This window comes from Mandrillus leucophaeus, unplaced genomic scaffold (assembly GCF_000951045.1).
Source record: "Mandrillus leucophaeus isolate KB7577 unplaced genomic scaffold, Mleu.le_1.0 Scaffold73, whole genome shotgun sequence".
NCBI lineage: Eukaryota > Metazoa > Chordata > Mammalia > Primates > Cercopithecidae > Mandrillus > Mandrillus leucophaeus.
Window position 1 is genome coordinate 5,855,672 of NW_012107919.1, and position 24,237 is coordinate 5,879,908.

General features: G+C 39.4%; 1 protein-coding gene across 3 annotated transcripts in view; it reads left to right on the forward strand.

Annotated features, from left to right (window-relative positions):
- MPPED2 (metallophosphoesterase domain containing 2) overlaps window positions 1-24,237 on the forward strand; it is a 185,897-nt gene that overhangs the window by 51,021 nt on the left and 110,639 nt on the right. For 2 of the 3 annotated variants that reach the window (XM_011965601.1, XM_011965602.1), the window contains exon 3: window positions 8,362-8,543. In XM_011965601.1, the coding sequence (XP_011820991.1) occupies window positions 8,362-8,543 (182 nt within the window). Of the gene's footprint in view, window positions 1-1,318; window positions 1,326-3,919; window positions 3,922-8,361; window positions 8,544-24,237 lie in introns of those variants that run through there. The other variant, XM_011965603.1, reaches the window with a different exon arrangement.

The window sequence follows — 24,237 nt, forward strand, 5'->3', positions numbered from 1 at the left end:
AGCACTTGCCAGGCATGTTCATAAGCATTTGTTGAACAGTAAATTGGCAGAATCCTTGAGGGAATCATCTTTATTGCTTCTTTGTCTTCCTTATACTTACCAGGGTACCTGCTACACAGGTAGGTGCTTAAGACATGGTTATTGATCTACTGCCAGATCAACATACTGTGTGGAATAATGGGCACTCCGTACAGTATCACATGCCTTTTTTTCTCAAATGCAAGGCCATTACCCAGAATTTTAAGCTGATTAACGTGATTGCCGTGTTAGAAGGGAGGGAAACGTTTAACCCTGGACAATACATCTCCAGTGGGATATTTATGACCCAGCGATATGTCATCTGAGAGGTTTCAGTGGCCGACACAGTAGTTAGCCTGATGGACATAAAAACACCTCAGATGGCACTAGGAGAAGGACCATGAATTCATATTGCATGCAGTGCCCAAAGAATTAAATTGTTACCACTTAACATTCATTGAATGTCGGCACTGTACTTTTGTAAGAGGAAAAAATAGAGGAGACACACTCCGTGCAGTGGGCTTTGTTAGCTATAATTAGTTGGTGATAGAACAGTGTTGATACAGCAGTTCAGCAGTTAAAGGAAAGCAGTGCCTGTGGTACAAATGTGAATATATTTATACATCTGGTTCTGTTCTGCTTACTGTGTTTCAGCACCATTACTGTTCTGGGACATGACGGCTAAACTAAGATAATTTTACCAGCTCATAGTTAAAAAAACAAAAAACAAAAAATAAGAACAATGCCGTTTATGGAACTCCTTAGTTCAATCACATATCCTGTCATTTTTGTTTTGTTGTTATAACTGGAATTCTGGCTTCTTTGTTCTCTTTTGGAGTAGATACACCTAGAAGCTCAGTCTATAGTCATAAATTGCAATTTCACTTCTCTTTAGGTGAAGTCTTGCTAATTCTGATTATATGTGGATAGATCTGGATGACATTTATCTTTGCATTGTCTGGGAAAGCATAAAATAAAATTGCAAAGAGAAAGAACATGCTTGAAGTGACTTCAAAACCTGAATTGTTTTTGGTCTTTCATCAGTAAGTAGTGGTGTATAAACTGTGTAGCTAATCATGGAACTTTGGGGTCATTTGGTCTTGCGCCTCTTTTCACACTCGAGGGACAGAGGCTAGAAGAGGGGAAGTGACTTGCCCAGGGTCACACAGTTTATTGATGATATATGTAGTAAGAGCACAAAAGCCACTGGATTCCACAGCCAGGGCTCTTTCTAATGAGACTCATCAGTCAACTGAAGTAGTCCTTCTGAAGAGACCTGTATGTGGAAGCAAAATCCACATGTACATGTGACGTGAGATCCTTGAGAATGAGGAACCTTTATATCTTTATCAGTATTTTAAAAATCAGACTTCTGTATGGTTCACTCCCTATAATATCCTTTTTTTTTTTTTTTTTCATTTAGGAGACTTTTTGTTTTGTTTTGTTTTGTTTTGTTAAACTTAGGAGACTTATTTAGTTTAGGAGAATTCGTTACTTCACTTCCATGTAAATTATCCATGACTGGATACTGGATAGAGAGCACTGAAACTTGGATATTTTTGACAACTAGTTCCAATAATTTTGGACAGTTTCTCTAGATATTAACATTTGCCAGAGTTAGGTGATTGATTTGCCAGTATTTTGTCATTTTTAAAATTATTTTTATTCTCCAAGTGCAGGTATATTGTAGCTTGCAAAATTAAGTGGGTGGAAAGATAAGCGAATTGAAAGTTAGAAAATCTGAGTTCTGCTTATGGCTCGGATTCTTAATGGTAAAATGAGTCAATTTAAACCAGATCAGTGTTTATCAAAGCATGGACTATGTATCATTAGTATTAATAAACAAGACATTTTAGAGAAGACACACCTTAAACAAAAATTGAATACTTATATGTTTATTTTATTTTATTTTTATTTTTATTTTTTAAGGTGGTCTTGCTCTGTTACCCAGACTGGAGTGCAGTGGCACAATCTCAGCTCGCTGCAGCCTTGACCTCCTGGGCTCAAGCAATCCTCTTACCAAGTAGCTGGAACTACAGGCATGTACCACCATGCCTGGCTAATTTTTTTTTTTTTTTTTTGTATTTTTGGTAGAGATGGGATCTCTCCATGTTGCCCAGGCTGACCTCGAACTTCTGAGCTCAAGCAATCCACCCACGTCAGCCTCCCAAATTGCTGGGATTACAAACGTGAGCTACCACACCTGGCTTGTGTTTATTTTAATGTGTAGTAGAAAAGTAAAACCATCGTATCTGATTGATGTCTTCAAAGATGCTGTTTTTCAGGGCAAAACTAAAAAATATTTGTGTAAAAATTATTAAGCACTTAACAAAAATTAAGGACTAGTACAAGTGAATAAGGCAAAGACCATGAAGATGATCCTCAAAGAAGTGGAACACAGGATCAGATCATCTCTAAGGTCCTTTAAATGTAAAAATTATGTAATTCTGGCAACTTAAACCTGTTATTTATTTGTTCATTGTTGTACTGGCAGGTTTTACCTGTCTTTATCAAATAGTATGTCCAGGTCGGATGATAGAACGTCACAAATATAAGTTTAGCATTCATGTTATCTAAGTTTTCTGGGTAAAAAGGAAAGCCTTGATATCACATTGGAAACATTTTAGAGATAAAGTCAGTGGGCTGGGCACTGTGGCTCATGCCTGTAATCCTAACACTTTGGGAGGCCAAGGCAGGTGGATCCCCTGAGGTCAGGAGTTTGAGACCACCTTGGCCAACATGGGTGAAACTTTGTCTCTATAAAAATACCAAAATTAGCCAGGCGTGGTGGCACATGCCTGTAGTCCTAGTTACTTGAGAGGCTGAGGCAGGAGACTTGCTTGAACCCGGGAGGCAGAGGTTGCAGTGAGGTGAGATTATGCCACTGTACTTGAGTTTGGGCAATAGAGCAAGACTCCATCTCGAAAAAAAAAAAAAATAAGAAGTCAGTGGAATCAATAAGCACAGCATCAGGATTTTAAAGTGGAATGGGGGTTACTAAACCTGTTTAAATCCCTTTAAAATGCTTTGTAAGGACACAGTTCTATTCTCTCACTGAATTATAGGTTGATTGTATACACACAGGTTATACTGCACACATGATCTAAAGAAGAAATCCATCTCACAGCAAACCACATGACAGCTTTTCTGAAGATCTACCAATGAGGTTTGCAATACTGTATTCATATGTTATTGGAAAAAAATAACAAATATGCCCGGAAGAGGAATCAGAATGGAAACCATAATATTATCATACTTTTTTGTGTGTAAAAAAACCCTAATACGTCAAGACTGAACAAACAAGAATGGTTTATTTGTTTGAATATGCAGTGAGATATGTAAGCATTTGATGATCAAGCTTCAAGAACAAGATTTGAGGCTTGGCACAAAACTTGGAGAGTTAATTGGAAAATGGTTTAAGATGATAGCTCAGGCCTCCTCTAGAAAAATCTGCCAGTTTGTTCAGCACTGCCACCTCCCCATGGCCTGGACTAGCATCTGTCTTTGATGAACAGCTCATTGGTCCATGAATTCACACAGACCATGAATTCTGACACTACAAAGGGAGGGATTCTCCCCAATGAAATTGTATCTGGGAGGAAATCACCTAAATTCTGAGGACATTAGACATCAGGAAAAATGGAAGAAACTGTAGCTACTCAACTAGAGTGGAGATGATTTCAGGGGATTATAATAGATTGTTTGCAAATAGTTGAAGAACTGTCCAGTGGAAAAGGGATTGGGTTCTTATTTTCTTGTTATTTCAGAGTGCAGAACTAGGATTAAGAAGGAGGGACAGGCAGGAAACAAATATATTAAAGACCATAGATTCTACTCCCAGTATATGCTGGATGTTGTGTATGTGATTTCTTTTAATTCTCACAAAGTCCCTGAGTGGTAGATGTTATTATCTCCCTATAACAGATAAAGAGATGGGGATCAGGGAAGTTAAATGATACTACTACTAATAGCAGTAAAAATACTATTAGTTACTAGTAAAAAAAAAATACTAACATTTATTGGGTATCTACTTCATGTCAGACACATTCTAAATGCTTTGAGTATTTTATTCTCGTAACAGTCTTAGGAGATATGTACTATATTTATATCCGTTTTACTGATGAGGGAATCAAGGCACAAGGGTTGAGCCATTTGCTTGGTGTTATATGTTAATAAGTTGTGGAGTGGATTTCAGAGCCAGGCAGTCTGGGTCTGCAGCCAAACATCTTTCACCCTTACACTATTCTGCTACTCTATTTTTGGAGCATTTGTTGTGTGTCAAATGCTGTACTTGATAGTTTGTATCCTCATAGCAACATAGAAAATTAGGCATTATTATTCCCATTTTACAGATGAAAAAAGTGAAGCTTAAAGAAATCAAGGAAGTTGCCCAAAGCCAATGACTGAGCTAAAATTGTTACTCAGTCTTCAGGTTCCAGGCCAAGGTCTTTGGACCATGCTCAGCTTTCTCAGAGGTATAGAATCTGAAACAGAAACTTTCTAACAAGTAAAGCTATCAAAAACTAGGTTGGATTGCACAGGGGGAGGACGGAGCTCTCCTTCTCTGGAAACCTCAGAACGAAAATTGAGGCCAGGTGGGGTGGCTCGTACCTGTAATCTCCGCACTTTGGGAGGCTGAGGTGGGAAGATTACTTGAACCCAGGAGTTCAAGACTAGCCCAGGAAATATAACAAGACCTCATCTGTACTACTACTAATAACAAGAAAAATAAGCTGGGAGTGGTTGCCTATGCCCATAATCGCAGCTACTCTGGAAACTGTAGTGGGAGGATGGCTTGAGCCTGGGAGGTGGAGGCTGCAGCAGGCTATGATTGCACCACTGCACTCCAGCCTAGGTGATACAGCGAGATCCTGTCTCAAAACAAACAAACAACGAACACACAACCAACAAAACAAATAAACACAAAACATTATGTCATCTAGAGGGAAGGGATAGAGGAGATTCAGGCGTCATGTAAAACATTGAACCACATGCCCCATAAGATTTTGTCCTGCTCTGGGATTTATGCTGCTGTGTTTTTTTCTCATCTTCCCATGTCACCTTGTTGTCCCCCAGGTGTACTCAAACATATGTGCAAATATCACTCTAATATTTGAATCTGGCTCTGGGGTTTAGATTGCCTTGGTAAGATACTCGCTTGCTAGGATATTTGACATGATGCCTTAGGGGAAATATTAGGTCATTTGAGAACTCAGCAGCATAAACACTAAGTGGTAAAGTTGTAAACTAAGGATGAAAATAAAGTGTGAGGGCCTTCACACAACGTGAACAGGCAGGATCTTCCAATAGCAGTCAGGGTCTCCCTCAGATGTACTTTTATAGTGAAAATGTTTGGCTGTCTTAACTTTTTGAGGTGTTATCAAATCCCCAATTTGGGAGGAGTAGCTTCCTGAGGGTGGTCTCAGTTTGAATTATCTCCACTGGAATTTGCCCACTCTGCTAGAGGTCTTATTTTCAACTCTGAATGCCTGTGGGTGGACATGTCTTCTTCCTATGAGCTCCAGGTGATATTTGTCGTACCACCTAGCAGAGTGGCTTTGGCGTGTTGCACTGCCTTGTCTCCTGAAACCATCTCTTACTTTGTACTTAGTCCTATGGATAACAAAGATTCTCAGTGCCTCTGGGTCAGGATAGCTACATAAAGTCTGCGTCTTTATACGTCTCACTTCCCCCATCCCTGCCTTGAATCAGTCTTCTGTGCATTCTCCCTAATGTCTACAAATTGTTTCTCTTTGATGGCATCATGGTGGTGGTGTAGATGTGCGAGCCTTCTTTGCTTACCTTGCTGTCTACTTTGGACTCAAAACTGAGAAGAAACACTGTTTCAGCTCAAAGCTGAGAAGAAACACTTTTCCCCTTTTTACTGTCCCCTCTACTCTACTGTTCCTTGGCCTTTGATGTTTAAATGTTTCTCTGAAGGAGGTGGGAGGTGGAGAAAGAAGTTGAAGCGATTCAGAAATTGCCTAGTGTTCCCCATAATGTCAGAAAATTTATTGCCCAGTATGGAGGCAAGATGGGGAACCAATTATGTACCATGTGATGATTGGCTACTCTAAAGTGGGTAGATTCGTAGAACAGGGACCTATTTACAACAGGAGGTTTACATCTGTGCTACTTTCAGTCTATTCCAAAATAATGACAATGATGTCTCTCTGATAAGCTGAGATGGCCTCCCAAAGGATTTTGATGCAGTAGCTGGGTCTGTAGCTTAGCTGAGTTACAGAAAAGAAGAAATGGGTCTGTGTCTATATGTTAGTATTATGATGAAAGCTAGAAAACAAACACTAGAGTAGGTAGATATTACATTTATTCATATATTTAGAGATACAGTGACTGATTTATTAAATTTTCATTCAAATGTTGGTGCATTAAGTATAAATGCAAACAGTCCCATTCTAGTGAGCATTTAACTATTGGGATAAGAATATTACTTACCACTTTTAGAGAGAGACACAGTCAGCCCCAGCGGGGAACAGTCATTCGTTCTCTGGGAAAACTACTTTTGGAAGACAGGAAATGTTGCCAAGATTGTAAGCACCGAGACTGAGTGTAACTAAGTCTCAGTGATGGAAAGGAAGACATCAAACATTTTTACATCTAAAAAAGCAACATTGGCTATAATGAGAAGGGTTTCCAGGTTACTAATGAGATCACAGTGGATTCTTGAATTTTCTATGTGGTAATAGCATATTAATTTCTAACCTTGCTAACAGGAAAAATCCATTAATTTTTTGCAGAAGTTAAACTTTCTTTTTGGGCTTCCAATTAGCCCCACTGTGATAATCAGTTCACAGTTCCTTCCTGCCTCCTCTCCTCCTTTCTGCCCTTCCTTCTTCTTGCTCCTTTTGCTTTCTTTCTTCTCTGACAAAGATAAGAGGAAATAAAAAGTTTAGTCATTGAAGAAATGTGAGACTATCTAGGTTGCACGCTGGTCTCTTCTGTTTCCCTCACTGAAATTGTCATTGTTAAAACAGATTGTTTCTTTAAAAAAATAAATAAATAAAGGAAAAGAGAAAACAAATTAAGCAAAGCCTGTAGAGGCAATATGTTTAGGGAGTCTTGTGTGGAGCTTTCAGTGTGTTCTCTGCTGCATGTTAACTATCAAGGGTTGGGGCTGGCATATGAAATATTGTTCCTTATTTAATGTTTCACACTCTAATCTCTGCACTGCATATTTGCTTCTCTTGTGACCTTCTCTTTGCATTTATAACTGCTTCTTTTCACCCATAATCCAAAAGTAAGTGTACATTCCTACAGAGAAATTGAAGGAAGCTGTCAGTGTAGAGTTAATATGGTTAAAGCATCCTTAACTCTGCGACAAACCCCTTAAATAATTAAAACTGTATGCTTGAAGAGTCAGATTTGCATTCCTTTACCAAGTTTATTTAGTACACTTTGTTACACTCAATTAAATGAGAATGTTCTGTTTCATTTTCTTTGCTTTGGGTTGATCATTTTGCCTTCTGATTCTTATGCCCTGGTGTAATTTCACAGTGCTTAGGTCTCTAAAACTATACATATATTAATGCATATGTAGATATATACATCTCATTAAAAGGCTTAGTATTTGTACTGAGTAGAATCTTTGCCCAAGACAGCTGAGCATTCCTAGTAATCTCAGGTGTAACTGGGACTGCAGATAATTCATCGCAGTAAAAACGAGTTTGACAAAGTTCTTTTAACATCCAGTGTCTGTTTTTTTTTTTTTAAATTTTTTAAAGCCCTGTTATTTTGGCATCACCTTCCCTCCCTACACTTTGATTTGTGCATAGCAAAAACGAGAAGATACAGGTGTTGAATGGTTGTGGAAAGGAAATTAAATATAAGTGCTATCTCTCCACATCTCAGTTGGCAGAGCATGTGCAGACTGCTCTCCGTAAATTAGTTCATTGCTTAAGTTATGCATGTTTAAGAAGGAATAAATTAGTTATTCGTTTCCTAATGAGTAGTGGGATCAATTGGAGCATGATGAGAGAGAAATAGCATAATTTTGCTTTCCCAGTTGAGGTTCAATATCCCTAAACTTCACCATTAATCACTCTATCGGTTTCCTGGGTTATTTCAAATCTATATGTAAGATATTCTTTCCTTTTAATTTTCCTACCAGGTAAGTAAGTCTTTTTGAATTTGTCCAGTGGGTTTGTAGATGGGTGATGCTGTCACCTTTACACCCAGAAGTGTCCTTAATTACAATGGGCCCTTCTGCCTTTGCATCAGTTTGTCTGGGTGCATTCACGAATAATAATAAATATGTATGTGCGATGACAATTTCAAGGGTTCTAATATGTTTAACTGTTATGGGATCTGTTATGTCTACTTTAGGGTCGACCCCATCCCATATGACACTCCAAAACCAGCGGGCCACACGCGGTTTGTCTGCATCTCAGACACACACTCCAGAACAGATGGTATCCAGATGCCTTATGGGGACATCCTTCTCCACACAGGCGATTTCACCGAGCTGGGACTGCCCTCAGAGGTTAAGAAGTTTAATGACTGGTTAGGTAAGGAATGATTGCGTTCTGGCGGCCCCAATTAACCTTTCCCGTCCGAGTGTCACTCACTGCGTCCTAATTGAATTAGAGCACTTGGAAGCCAGCTCAGCCATTTCTGGTATGATATGCGGTGGTGTCTAGCTTTAATCCAATTCTGTTAATTAAAGATGAATTTTTAGATATTTAATTTTACTGTGCATCCTTTCAGTGCCTGGCCTTGGCAGCTCTGGGGCAAAGGGATGGAAAGCTTTGAAACCGATCTCATCTCACTCATTCTGCTTTAATGAGGGCATTCATTGGCACACAGGAGACCTAGAATCATATTTTTAATTCACTGGCTCTGCAATCTTTCCCTGATATTATAAGCAAAGATATACAAATGACCTACTAGTAAGAGAACATTTCTAAGAAATGAAGGGGGATATAAAAGTCCTTATATGACACGAAGTTCCTATAGCACAGTGCTGCTTGGGAGCAGATTTCCTAAGTGAAAAGACCCCTGAAAACATGAGATGTATTACTGTAAAGTAAAAACTTAAGATATGAAATTGCCCTGTGTCCTGTAAAAAGGATAATAGCAATATTCTGGGTATTATGGAGGCACCCACAGGTCAGAATTACTGCAAAATGTTGGATCCTGGTTCCTCTTAGCAGAGGGAAAGAAGTGCAAATGTTCTGAGATTTTAGAATCTCTAAAGACAAAAGAATTAGGTAGTAAAGAGCAGACATCACTCTGGGAGCATAGCATCGTCGATAATATGTCAGCCAACAAAAATAACTTGGGAGATTTAGGCAAAAACTTTACAATTTTGTTTTCCATCAAACTACAGCAGGGTTGGAAAATTTTTTAAATTTTTGATTAAATGATAAGATGTATGTGTTAACGGAAAGATGATATTTTAGAATTATAAGCAATAAACTTAACTAATAACATAATTATTTTGATTTTTCATGTGACTTTGCTCATCTATTCACGTTTTATATGGTTGACATCTGAGTACATGTCTGCTCTTTGACTTTTGGCTGTTTTCATTTAATAGTATTTATTGGTAAGACTTAAAATGTTTTTGCATAGTTTTCATACTTATTCTTTTTAATAGCAGCATGGCATTCGTATGGTTGGCTATGCTTTTCTTTAATAAGACATCTCTCTAAAAATGACCATTTAAACTGATACCAATTTTTCCTCTGGTAGCTAGCACTGAAATGTGCATTTTTGTTTGTGTATGTTGTTTTGTTCCTGTTGATTTATTTCTTAGGGAAAAATACTATACTTAAGTTGCTAAGTCAAAGGATACGAAATTCTTTATGGTTTTGCTGCATGTCGGCCTCTTGCTTTCCAAGGGCACTGTAGCTGTGTGTTTCACTAGCAGTGAACGAATGTATAGATACCAGTTTTACCATGGTCTTGGCAGCATTGGATGTTGGAGCATTTATATTTTGTGTTGTTTTAGTAGGTACTTAATCATGTTATTTAAAATGGTAAGATATTTTAAATATTATTTAGCATAATCTCGTTTTTACAGATGACACAGAGATGTAGAGATTTTTTCAGTTTCATAGTGGCAGAGTTGGTTCTAAATCCAGATCTTCGCTTCTGTTTTTTTTTTTCCTCTACAATAATCTCTTTATTTTAGCAACTTTTATCCATGAACTATTAACAGTTAAAAATTCTTGTTGGGTAAATTTTGACAATTTTAAACTAGTCTGTGTCAATGGAATTTCAACACAGAAATTATCAAGCTGCGTTGACAATGTTGATTTTTAAAGGAAGACAACAGCACTGTGAGAAGTGTTTATAGAAGTGGAGGACAGGTTAGGGCTGGTTATAATCTTGTTTAGCCACTGACCTTGGGCAACTGAGTTAACCTCCCTTTTCCCCTTGGTTTCCCTCTGCAGGACGAAGGATTAATACTACCTGTCTTTCTGGATGGTTGTGTAGATTAATCAGTAAATGATTGCTGCTAGTAAGTTTTTGTGGGCCATTAATAACTGAATGGGGAATGTGCCGAATGAACCATCAACATATATTTAAAGGGTAAAAACAAGAAGAGGCCAGAGGAATTATTTAGTAGATTAGAAGTAAACACTGGGAGATTTTATAAGGGAAAGTACTCCACAAATGGAAATGTGCCGTAACTAAGGAAATACAATGATAAGGAAATAAAATGCCAAGGCACAGCTGCATGGTCAGTTCCTTCTCTTCTCATTTCCCCTATGATCTGGTGAGGCAGGAGGAAGAGGTTTCAGCATGGGGTGCAGAATGTGAGACGTCGGAAGGGAGCCCTGGGATATAGTTAGAGGAGTTGGGATCCCATAGAGAAGGCCAAGAATAGCTCACTGTTACCCAGGCAACCTCATGGTGCTCAGAGGGTAAGAGATGGTGTGTGATAACACTCTACCACTTGGCTCAATCAGGACCCTTTCTGAAAGGGTGCTTCTAGCAGCAGCTGCCAGGTGGCCTGGCAGAGTGGAGTCAGAGGTCAGATCAATCTAGAGCTTTAGGGCTTTTGCCATAATAGGGCATCCAACTGTCAGTGGGGCATGGGTCTCACAGATTTGGTAGGCATTTAGAGTCCAGTGAATCTCTGATTTCCACCTTTCGACTCTAGTGTAGACTACCCTGATTATTGAAAACAATCTGACTGTCCCCCAAGCTCCTTTATTCTGTGTCTGAGCTAATTTGTTTCTACTACAGGCCAGGCACTCCCTCTATACCTGTAACATCCTTCTGAAGTTGCTAATGTTATCCCCATTTTACCCAAGGTCATTTAGTATGTAGGAAGCTCATAGTGTCTGAGTATCCACCCAGGTTCATTCAGCTAGTAGAATTGGGACTGTCTGATCCCAAGTGTGAGCCCTTTTCCTTTGTCATTCTGTGGTATTATAACAGGGCTTGTGGCATCTAGAAGCATGCAGATTTGAAGCTTGCACTAGGAAGTGCTGTAGCTTCCAGTAGCTTCCTGTGGAAGTTGAGTAGCTGTTTGACTATGTGCTAATATTGCACATATTTGAAAGATGTGTTTAAGCTCTGCCCATCTTAAATCTCACCCTTGACCTAGCAGCTGCAAGGCCTGGGATTCCCATCATGAGTTCTCTGTTGGTTCAGAGATTATGGTCCCTGGTTAATCTGTATGTATGTCACCTAGCAGGTGTAACAGGTAAAGTTATTAATATGGGTAATTTATCAGATAATCGAGCACAGCTTCATCTTAGGTCATAAGAACATTGAACTCAAACCAGATATCATTACAGGATGGAACGGGAGTATAACATGTAATGATTATGAGCAACTGGGAAGACCCAGCCAGTTTTGAATTCACTGCCTTTGATAAGTTGCATAAACTCTCGAGCCTTGATTTGCTCATTTCTAAAATGGGCATCATAATGATAATACACCTTACGGTGCTTGTGAGGATGTGCTCTGTGAAAAAGCTCATGCTGTTCTTAGAACAACCCCTGGCCTATATACAACTTTCAACTAGTAGAGTAGAGGAAACCAACAGAGCTAGTGTCATAGAATCCCAAAAGCAGAAGTTAAAAGGAGCTGGCCCTGGGCATTTAAAGAGAGATCCAGAGTGTAAAGAGGGAACACCAAAATGTATAAAAACGAGCCTCCCTTATAACAGTGACACTAACCAGACAGAATGTTAGGACAGGAAGAGACCTTGTAGGCCATGGAGTCCCACTTCCTGATCTGATAGAAGTGGAAACTGAGACTGGAGAGATTGAATGAATTGTCCATGGTTTCTCAGATAATTGATAGCCAAGTTGGGATAGAATTTGGATGGGGCAGGGTGGGGTGGGTGAACTAACACGTATGAACATGTATTGTCTGTGGGAGGTAAGGTCCAGATGCTGTACCCCTGCATTACATGTGTCATTTCATACAACCCCCACAATAACTTGTGAAGTAGGTATTATTAGCTTCCTTTTAACTCGTGAGGAAACTGAGCCTTGGTGAACTTAACAGTTCAGCGGTGACTTCAGGATTTGAACTTAGTCCATCAGACTCCAAGTCCCAAGTGTATTTCCTTATCAGCTCTATTCCCAGAGTGGGGCTTGAAATCTGTTGGAGGAACCATATCGTGGGTAAAACCACGGTTCTTCAAACAACTGCCTCCTTTTAACACAAGTATTTACATGTACATACATACAGGGTCTAAGGTGGTTTACTTCCTGTGAAAGCTGTTTTGTGGCACAGCCTCTCTGTGTAAGCTGGCCAATGGAAGAGCATTGTGAGGTGGGGAAGTATTCTCACCATTTGGTGTAGACAATTCCAGTGGCAGTGAATTACAACAAAGCAAATACCTGTAAAGAATTCTACAGATGCAGCCAGTCACGTAAGCTCCAAAGAACAGTCTAAATTATGTTATGACATTAGCATTTCATTGACCAGTCCTGGAAATGAGTAGCTACTGATGGTAGCCTGGAAATATCATCTTTTTGGGCAAGTATTTCCCACTTATGAACACTTGAAATGATCAGGATAGTCTAAAAACTGCAGCTACAACCCCATTGACCCCTTTCCTCCCAAATCTCTGCCATGGATTGGGGAATGAAGCTTAGAATCCCTATATCTGACAGCTGGAGGGAGTGACAGAGCCCCTGTTTTCCATCTCTCCCCAGTCTGGGTAATCAGACATTCCAGTTCTCCATTCGCTCAGACAACCTGTGCCTCTCTCCCCCTGGCTGCTGCCCATAGTGCTGTCTTCAGGGGATCCAGTCCAGGGTCAGAGGGGCAGGTGGCTTCTTATTGCCAAAGATTTATTGCCAGAGTGTATGGAAAGAGGTACAGGTGAATCTTTCTTAAAGAAATACTTTTTAAAGTGATAGTCAGCTCCTATTGTCTCATTAACAAATGTTAGGTAAGCCATGAATAGGCTTTGGTGAGTTGAACTGGGACCCTGCCACCCAACAGTTAATAACATTTTCCTTCTTATCTTGGCAAAAATGCATACCAATCCCAGACTTGGCTTAAACATAAACTTGTGAGCTAGATAAAGTACCTGTCAGTTAAAATGTGATTATTCTTATTGCCTTGAACATCAGTGGCTTCTAATACCACATTCCCTAAAGGTACATTTTGCAAGGCCTCTTACTATGTGTGACCTTCCTGCATGTTGGCCCTGTGTTCCTCCCACCTGTGCTTCTTTGAGATTACTTACTGTTCACTCGATTTCATCCCTGTTGTGCTTTCATCTTCAGAATGCTTTTGGTAGCCTTCTTGAATATTTGAATATTGCAGTTATGCTCATGGATGCTACACAAATGGTCATTAGAAGATCTCATCGTCTGATTGCACATCCACCTTCTTATTTCTGATTTTCCCTTATGCCCATACTCAGTTTCTTCCCATTCTTCAAATGCAGCATGTCCCTTCACACCTCTTTCCCTTTGCAAACGCTGTTCTCACTTCCTGGAACGACTGTCTCTAGGAGAACTCACCTTTTATTACAGGTTATCTTTCATAATAAGCTACTTTCCTTAACACATCAGTCACCCATCTTTGCATCCCTTCCCATGGCTATGCCATTGTTTACTTGTTTCTCTGCCCCACCAGACAGCAGTGTACATAATGAGTGCTCTTGGTACGCCTGGTTCTGAATATAGGGCCTGGAACATTGTTGGTGTACACAGATGTTTGTTGAATCATTGAGTGAGTGGATGAACATAAAGGTACAAGATGTTTTTTTCCTGCCTGCACCTTTGGCCAAAGTTTAAAATTATGTCACACTGTATGTATAGTGCCTAATCCTTCCCTCCCCTTCCTTTTTATTTTATTCTCAAATAACTTATACTATCCCATTGGGTGTTGTTGGTGATTCCTATATATTGTGCAGAAATAAGAAGGGTATATTGTTACTGTTTAGTTTTCCACTTTATAATTAGAAAGACAGGGTTTTTGGGTGGTCTATTCTTTCAGTGAAAAGTTTATATATAACAATCCAGTCAGTCAAAAATTCCTTTTAACACAGCATCATTGCCATGAACTTTTAATTATGACCTTTCTTTGGTCTGGATTGTCATTTAATAGTTCTGAGCTTCAGTTTCTCCAGCCCTAAAAGGGAGAACAAAAATGCTTCAAGGAAAATCTCAAGAAGAGGGTCATTCATATTTGTAAGAGCATTTTGTTAGACATGGCTGTAACAGAGTGTGACTGTAGCCAACATCCCAGATTGCAGATACACAAATCAATTTTGGCCACTCTCAGAAGACTATATTCCCTTTCTAGTGATCCTGCTGTTGGCCCAAAGTTTTGGAGCTGGTGTTTAGGAGAAACCTTCACCACCTAAGCTATTTATTTTATTCTTGTAATACATGTTATACATGTGCATTCCTTTTAACTTAGAGATAAGTGAAAAGAAGAAAACAAAATTACCTATGAATAGACGTAACTACTGTTAACATTAGTGTGTATTCATATGGAAAGTCTTCTATAGATACACACACATACACACAAGTATCGTTTACCAAAATGTAAGTCTTACAGTAGTATTGTTTTGTAGTCTGTTTTTCATCTTAACAATATATCATGAACCACTTTTCACATCACTGAATGTGGCTAAAATACTTTTTCCCAAGAATACTTTCATTGTAAGATACACACAACATTATACAAATCCAAATATATGATGTGTGTTAAGTATAAAATATACATTCCTCCATAATCCTATTTCCAAAGTAATTACTTGCTATTTGGTGTATAGCATTTCAAAAATTTTTCTGCTTTCTGTTTCTATGTTTAATAGCCTCAATAGCAGGAAATCTTCACCCATTAAGGGCCTTTGTTAAGGACTATTTTTTAAAATTGATGAAACTATGCGTGTAACCTTGTAACTTAAAAAAAAAGAAGAACACATCATGCTCTGTGTCAGCATAGCATTCTGTTGTAGTGATGCACTCTAATTTATTTAGCTAGATCTCTATTGCTAGATACATAAGGTATTTCCATTCTTTTATTATTCTACTTGCACTGAAGTGATGAACATCCTTCTTGCTCTCTCTTTGCAAACATCCTTAATTATACTCACAGGATACATTCCTAGAAGTAGAATTGTTTCTTCAGATGATGTGTATTTTAAAAAAAGTATGTATTGTCAAATTTCTCTTTATAAAGATTGCAATTTCTCCATGATACTCTCAGTAGTATTTGAGAGTCCATGTCACATATTTTTGAGTAGCCTCAGTGGCGGCAAATCATCACCCTTTAAAGTGTTTTAAAAGATGATGATAGCTGGATGCTGTGGCACACACCTGTAGTTTGAGCTACTTTGAGGTTGAAGCCTAAGAATCACTTGAGCTCAGGAGTTGGAGACCAACCTGGGCAGCATAGTGAGACCCTGTCTCAATTATAAATAAATAAATAAAGGAAAGACTATAAATGATTTTCTAATTATGAAAGCTCACATGTTCATTGTAAAAACATGTAAATAATGAGGCCAGGCACGGTGGCTCACGCCTGTAATCCCAGCACTTTGGGAGCCAAAGAGTTTGGATCACTTGAGGTCAGGAGTTCGAGACCAGTCTGGGCAACATGGCAAAACCCTGTCTCTACTAAAAAAATACAAAAATTAGCCAGTTGTGGTGGTGTGTGCCTATGAAGTAGGAGAATCACTTGAACCCGGGAGGCAGAGGTTGCAGTGAGCCAAGATTGTGCCACTGCACTCCAGCCTGGGCAACAGAGCGAGACTCTGTCTCAAAAAACAAAATGTAAATAATGATACAGAAAAAAATTAAAATTGCCAATATATCCTATACAGTTCACATGTTACTACTGTTAATGGTTGGTGTGTATCCTGTGGTGTAGTAGATGTGCATGCGTGTGTGTGTGTGTGTGTGTGTATTGTGTATAAAAAGGCAGTGTGGTATCAGGTTGAAAGCATGAGTATTGGATTGAGCCTGCCTGTGTTTAAATCCTGATTTTGCCGTTATTAATTCTGTGATCTTCAATGTATTCATTTGTAAAAGGAGACTTATTAATGCTTAGTGTATCCAACCTCTAAGGATTGTTGTGAAGTTAAATAAGATAAAGGACACCCAATGTATACAAATAGTGAATAGTCAGGAAATATTATTTGCTGCTATGACATTTTCCGAGCATGCTGTGCAGTGATAGCTCTTTCATGCTCTGTTGTTGAGGTTCTGTTACTCCTGGGGAGGGCAGAAATCGGAGAGACATGGGGAGGGGAGAACTCGGAGAAAGTGGCCTTGAAGTCTCTTGCGTCATAGTGACCTGCTGGTCTGTGGCCCTCTCTGCTTGTGCAACAGAGAAAACGGTGACACAGTGGCCCTACTTGGCCACCAGAAACCTGATGCTGTCCCCTTCCAAGTACCCCCGACCTCTCCTTAGACTCTGATTAACATCTGAACCACACAAGCACGGGGACAGGGCCTCTCCTTTCCCTTTCTCCCCCATTTCGTGTCCTCTCCCCTCCGTTCCCCTCTTTATTCTGACCCACTCTCTCTCCCCTCCAGCATTGCCACCCCTCCTTCCAGAAACCACCCCTGCCCACCCGCTCCTGTCTTACAATCTCCAGCACCAGGCTTTATTTGCCAGGTTACCAAGGACAGTTTTTAATTTTTTAAAAAAAACCTCTTCTACATAATACTTTTCAGTCATGGTTCACACATTTAAGGTTTCTGATTTTTTGAAACAACAAAAAATATTAGGAACTGGAGCTGGTGAACTGGGCAAGGTAGGAGATGCCACTTTAAATAGAAAATAGAGATTGATAGCTGGCAACTTTTCTCTAGTAAAGTACCCGGCACTTCCCAAAGAGTAACATCAGAAAGGAGTTGAGCAGAGCAGCCTCACTGGAATGTTTATGGTCATGCAAGTTTATGATTACCTAATAGTCATATCTAATAAGGAGGTAAAGGTAGGAGGCTTTTTTTTTTTTTTTTTTTTTTTTGAGATTTAGTCTTGCTCTGTAGCCCAGGCTGGAGTGCAGTGGCACGACCTCAGCTCACTGGAACCTCCTGCGGGTAGGAGGCTTTGGGAAGGGCAGATAAAATAACTCTTCTCATGATTTACAAAGGAGAATATGCCAGAGGGTTCCCTAGAGTCAGGATATCTGATTCTTACTGTTGAGAGTTTAATACTCAAGTAGTTTCTTAATCTTTAGCTTGTTCACAAAAACAGTACCTAATATGCTGTACTTTAAGTTTTTGATTCATAATTTGGTTTTCCTAGCAACCATCCTAGAGTTATGGTTTATTGAAAGCTTCTCTTTCTAGTTCAAGAAATCCACTTAGGGTCTGTTTTTCTATTTTTTTTTCTTTCTTCTTTTTCATCATCATTGTTGTGCTTGTCATGGTGTGTAATTCTAGGATTTCAGTAGGTGTCTATGAGTTGCCTGTATGTTCTGTCAGGTAGCTGTAACACAGCTTATTTTGTCTGTGGTAGTACAGGATAAGAGTATTTGCTTACTACAAGTAACAGTTGATTCATGCTTACTATCTGTATGTCTTTCTTTACATTGAATATTTTTTTTTCCTATATGAATTACTTCTTGGTCTAATTTATATAAAAGTGCATCTTTCCAGTAAGGATGAAATTAACTTTAAAGTGTAGTTCAATTTTGATAACAGAATTAAGTAAAGTACTTGGGGAAAATAATGAACCAAAACACAGCATGGTTGAATATGCTCAAATAAGTAAGATTGGATTTTGTTCCATTAGAAAGGATCATTAGTGACCTGGGAACAAGATGACGAGGTCTTTTGTGATCCATGTGAACCCAATCCTCTGTGTTATGGGCAGCCATTTTCTTAAATTACATTAATTATTATGCCTTTAATTTATATGACATCTTTCCTCCAAAGGACTCAAAGTACCTTTTGAGTATATTAGATCATTAGTGCTTATATTGTTTCAGGGGAGTTGATATGGGCAGATAGTGTTATCTCTGTCTTACTGATGGATGGGTGGAGATCCAGAAAGGTGGAAGGACAGGCTGGGTCACATTGGAGCCACCATGAGAGCTGAAGTCACTGACTTGACTCTGTGTTCCAGCCTTTAATTCTTAAGCTTCCTACTTTCTCCTTTCCTGAAATCTCTCCATCTCCTAAAGAAAAAAAAAAAAAATAGGTAAGGCATGCATAATTATTACTTCATGACCTTAGCAGAAAAGCCAGGAAAACACTTTCCTGAGAAGGGTGACGTTTTAGGAATTTTACTGTATGAAAATTGTATCACTGTTAAACAAAATAAAAAAGCGGCTCTTTGAAAACAAAAAAGTCCTCAACTTTTCCAAACTATCTGGTCCAAGAGGAAACACTGAAGCCCCCTAAATCCTAGAGCGGGACCCTTTTGTCCCAGCACATGAAGAGACTTCATCCTCAGAAGATTACTTGTGTATATTCTAAGTGTCTCGTGAGGACCAGGTATTGCTTTGTGGGAGACACTGAGAATGCGGAAGCGAAGTCACTGCATTTAGCATCCAGCCTCTGATTGTCATTTTTTATTTTCCCATTTTGTAAATGAGGCAGCTAGAACTCGGTGAGTTCAAAGATCTCACCCAATTTTGCACAGATTTGCCAGTGGGAGGCCTAGGACTGGGGGCTTTGTCTTTCCTTCAGATATGATGCCATTTCTCATCATAGGCTAGGTCTGCCTATCAAAACCTAGGAGATTGTTCTAATTATCTGAGATTTTATTGTTAGAATGGAGTGCTGGTTTTATCTTAATCTCTCCTTCTCTTTCCAAATACTTGCATCTAACAGGAGACCAGATATTTTGACATAGATGGTAGAAGGTACACAGACACCTCAAAACCAATAATACCTCAAAGTGAAATATATCTCCTCCAAATATTGCTTGTTCTTTTAAATTCCCCTTTTGACTTACAGTACCATTAATCCAGGTACCTAAACCTCCTGGAACTATGACTACAATTCATTCGTTTTACTTCCTGTGTGTCTTTCTGACCTCTATGGTGCCTAAAAAGACTGCCAAGCCCCAACCTGCCATTCATCTCTCCTGGAATCCCCCAATACTAATAACTAACACTCGTTGATCACCCACTGTTGCCTGACCCTGTACCTGCATTAACTCATTTAATCCTCACAACACTCTGAGGCTTGTTGATGCTGTTATCATCATTTTTACTGATGAAGACTTGGTATCTCTTTCTTATGGGCCCTCCCATTGCACTGATATTTTGTGGAATGCATTTTAGGAACAGTGAACAGATGGAATAGAGTCTACTGTGGCATTCAGAGCTCTTCATGAACTGATCCAACCTATCTGTCCACCTTAATTTCCCACCACACTTCTTTCTGGCCTCTCCCTCACTCTTTGGACTTGTGTGTTACTATTTTCTCCCTTGTTCTCTCTCTCTCTTTTTTTCCCCTTTTTTGAGACAGAGTCTCACTCTTGTCGCCCAGGCTGGAGTGCAATGGCACGATCTCAGCTCACTGCAACCTCCGCCTCCCTGACTCAAGCGATTTTCCTGCCTTAGCCTCCCACTGAGTAGCTGGGATTACAGGCGCCGATCATCACGCTGAGCTAATTTTTGTATTTTTAGTAGAGACGAGGTTTCACCACGTTGACCAGGCTGGTCATGAACTCCTGACCTCAGGTAATCCACCCGCCTCAGCTTCCCAAAGTGCTGGGATTACAGGCGTGAGCCACTGCACCCAGCCCCTTGTTCTCTCTTCTTGACCACAGCGACCTTCTGGTCCAAGTTTGTTCCCACCTCGAACCTTTGTACTTAACCATCTCCTCAGTCTGTCAGTTTCTGCTCAGATGCCACCTGTTTGGTGAAGCCTTCTTATTTTACCTCTTTCTGCATATCCTTCTTTATTGTTAGTTTTCCTCCACTGAATGCTAGCTCTGCGAGGGTCTGGAATTGTTTTGTTTACCATTGCATCCTCTACCTACAACAGTGCCTGACACAAGAGCTGCTCAAAAAATGTGTATTAAGTGAATGAATGAGTGAAAGCATGCATCGTAGAATAGGACACGTGTCTGTCTTGCTCCTTGCTGTTGATGAGATCACAAGCACAATGCCTTGTGTGTAGTAAATACTGAACTCATTTTTGCTGAATAATGAATGTTGGTCCCACTGTCTGCTGCCAATCTTGTTCCATTTCTCTGTGAACTTCTGTTCATTCTTTAAGGCCCAATTCAGAGATTGTAATCTCTGTTGTGAAAGTGGCCCTCGCTTTCCCAGTGGGTCGTCATACCTTCCTCCCCTGCACAGTATGTTCAGACCGTTAGCACACAGTACTTTTAGAGCTTTTGGTTTCTTCTTTTGATATGAGCCACTTGAGAGGATGTGCTCAGTGGAATCTGTAGCAAATAGCAACCTGCAATAAATGTTTGGCTTTCCTCACTTTGCAGTTGTGCTTCTATGAGCAAGATGTGTTGCTTCCCTGCGCTTCAGCCCCCTCTTTTCTACAACAAGGGGGAGTTGTCACAGAGTCGTGAGGATGAAATTGAAGGCGCCTCATTGGAAGATGTCAAATGTCTTGTAAATGTTAGACATGATCATTTTGGTGTTAACAACCTGTCCTATCCCTCATTGCCCTAGGTGGGAGGCCTCCCAATGTGCTTCCAGTCCCTGCAACAGGTTTCTGGATAAGGATAGTCATCCTTATACCAACATGGCATTTGGTTTGGCTTTGAAGTTCCCAGTACTCCATAGATCCCTTTCATCTTAATTCCCCACCTCCCCACAGCCTGCCTGTATATTGTTTCCAGGAATCTTGATTCCATCTGTCTGCTGGGTTTTTGAATACCATTTTCCTGGCCCTTCAAGCTGTATGGAGAGTCAGTTCTGCTTCCAGTCTATCACTGGACTCACTAATTCTTGACGTTCGCCACCCGCCCCCACCTTTGACTGATAAATTTTCATTATTGGTTTTGCGTGAAAGTCTTCAGGGTTCTTCTCTGCCTGACCCCTGTGGTCACTTAGTGATTACATGCGCCAGCTGAGGTAATTTATTCACTTTGTTTTGGTGTGAACATGTCCCATGGGGCTTGTAACTGCTGTAATCACTTGACCCTAGTGACTGTTAAATGCTTTAAACACAGTTATTTTAAATTTATAATTGTTTTCATTAAAAATCCCTTATAGTAACTTAACTGACCTTGCTGTCAATGTGGCGTTATGTGCAGGGGGAGGAAATGAAAATATTATGATGCAAATAATATAGTACTCATCAGAGATATGTGGCAAATCATCAGCTCACTCCACATATTCTCACTTGGAGTCCTGCAAGGAAGATGAAAGGGAAGACGACATAATTACAGCACTGTACACGTAATTCAGTGCAGCCATTCCCACACGCAGGGCAGGCCACTAGCCTAGAGAGGTGAAAGTGGAGTGGAGTCCAAGGTTAAGTCCCAGAAGGGCCTCGCATCAGGCCTGTTAAATGTGTAGACAGCACTTCTCACACAGACGGGCGGCCTCCATTGATTAATTCTTTTTAAATTAGTATTTCTTCAAGTTTCAGGAAAGTTACAAGAATAATACAATGAACACTTATACACCCTTCACACAGATTGCCCCAATTGTTAATGTTTTGCTACATTTGCTTTATTATTCTCTTTCCAGGTGTGTGTATGTTTGCAGTGGGGGAGGGTGTGCATGTGTATGTATGTTTTCCTGAAGCGTTTGAATTTAAGTCATAGACATCTTGCCCCTTTACCCTAAATATTTCAGTGTATCTTTCCTAAGAACATGGATATTCATTCACATGAGCTCATTACAGTTATCAAAATCAAGAAATATAAATTAATACAACTCTATTTTGTAATCTATAGACCTTTTTCAAAATTTTCCAGTTATCTTAATCATGCCATTTATGACATTTTTTTTTCTATTCCAGGCTTCTATACAGAATCATGCATTGCAGTCAGTTTTAAAAATCAAAACACTGTTTCTTACTTTGTTGCCTTAAGGAATGAAGATTTCTTAATGGAAACGGTCCTGTGAAGTTAGGATTTGGACCTACATTTCTAATAATCATGAGAATTACTGTATATTAAATGGTAAGACACCACGCTAGGTGTATGTTTTACAAATACATTTATCTCATTCAGTCCTCCTAGCAAACATACAAGGAAGTTATTCTTGATGTGCAGCTCCAGATGCTGCAACTCAGAGAGGTTACCATGCTCTGGGTCACAGAGCTCCAAGGGGCAGTATCTATGTCCCACATCCTGCATTCTTCTGTGGCATACAAGAAGGGTGGGACTCCAGGATCCTAGAGACTAGTAGCCATGTGGAATCGATTGAAGTTATATTTGTTTCATTTCTAGTTTTTACATTTTACTGGCAAAGATCAGAAGATATTTTACATTAGAAAGTTACCTAATATATATTTTGGCTTCAGAACATACTGTCTGGTGTCCTAATTAACTTTAACAATTAATGAAATTTGTAACAAATGTCAAATAAACTAGGTTTGTTTAATGGAATGCTGCTAGACTGCTGACCAGAAAGTGCTAAATAACGAAATCCAAAGAGCCTCGATAACCCGGCTTGTGGTACTGGACACTTGGACGCTGAGATACTCTGTGTGTTTCTGGCCTGGCTGTTAGTCCTTGTGGAAACTTGAAGGCGCGTTCTAGAGTTGTGAATCGAATGGCCCTTACAAAGGCATTTGATGAGCAAGCTTTCATAATTTAGCCTGAATGGGGCTGGTGGGGGTGATTCAGTTCCAGACTTACGGTTACATCCCTACATTTGGTTTTGGCTTTGTTTATTCTTGGTTTTTTTTTTTCTTTCCTTTCTGTTTTACTCCTAAATCCAGGATTTCTATGGATAATGGATTCACAAAATGAAGAATATACCATGAAAATACTAAAATATCAGTTAGGTTTCCTAAATCTTCCCCAAAATTCATAAATTACAGCTAACTATTCTAGCATTCCTACCAGTAACCCCCGTACTATTATTACTATTACTACCACTACCACCACCATCACCACCACTTGGGGAAGGAAGTGGGGGTAGTTGTGCATTTTCATTTAAAAATTTTTCAGTATTTTTCCAATATGTTATTTCTGGTTGGGGCTGCTGCTTCTCTGTAAGGTGCTTTTGTACAAAGTGTAAAGAGGTGTCCCCTGGGCCTGGTGGGGACATACTCAGTGAATGGCAGATAGCTCCCACTTACTCCCTTGGCTGCTACTCTTCTTGCACAGTGAACAACCTTTGTAACCAAAATGAAAAGTCATTTCTTCCAACATAATTATTTTCTGGAACATTATAAAAATCTCCCCTATTTTTTAACATAAAAAGTGACATTTTGACTAAGGAAATTTATAGTTCTTTTAAGAAATGATGTATGTTTTATACAAATGCTCAAATCAAATGCTCTAAATGCTCCCCTCATTTCCAGATACTTACTGTATATGAAAATGACATATGAGACAGTATCAAAAAGTCATAGGTGACAAATAAAAATGAATGCTAGCACAAAACATTAACCAAAGATAGGTAATAAAAAGTGAAAAAAAAAAAAAGGCAAACAAAAAGAAGTCTTCTGTCTTGATTTGTCCCCCAAATGAACATTCTTTTTGGTTGCCTTATTTTAGCATTTATGTAGGGAGAAAATGACTTTTAATTTTGGTTACGTTGCCTGAATTTCCCAGCTTTTTTCACATCTGGAATTTGTGTTGATGCCATATTTATAGTACACCCAAAATGAATAATTAAACAGCTAACTATAACGTGCATTATTGATCTAT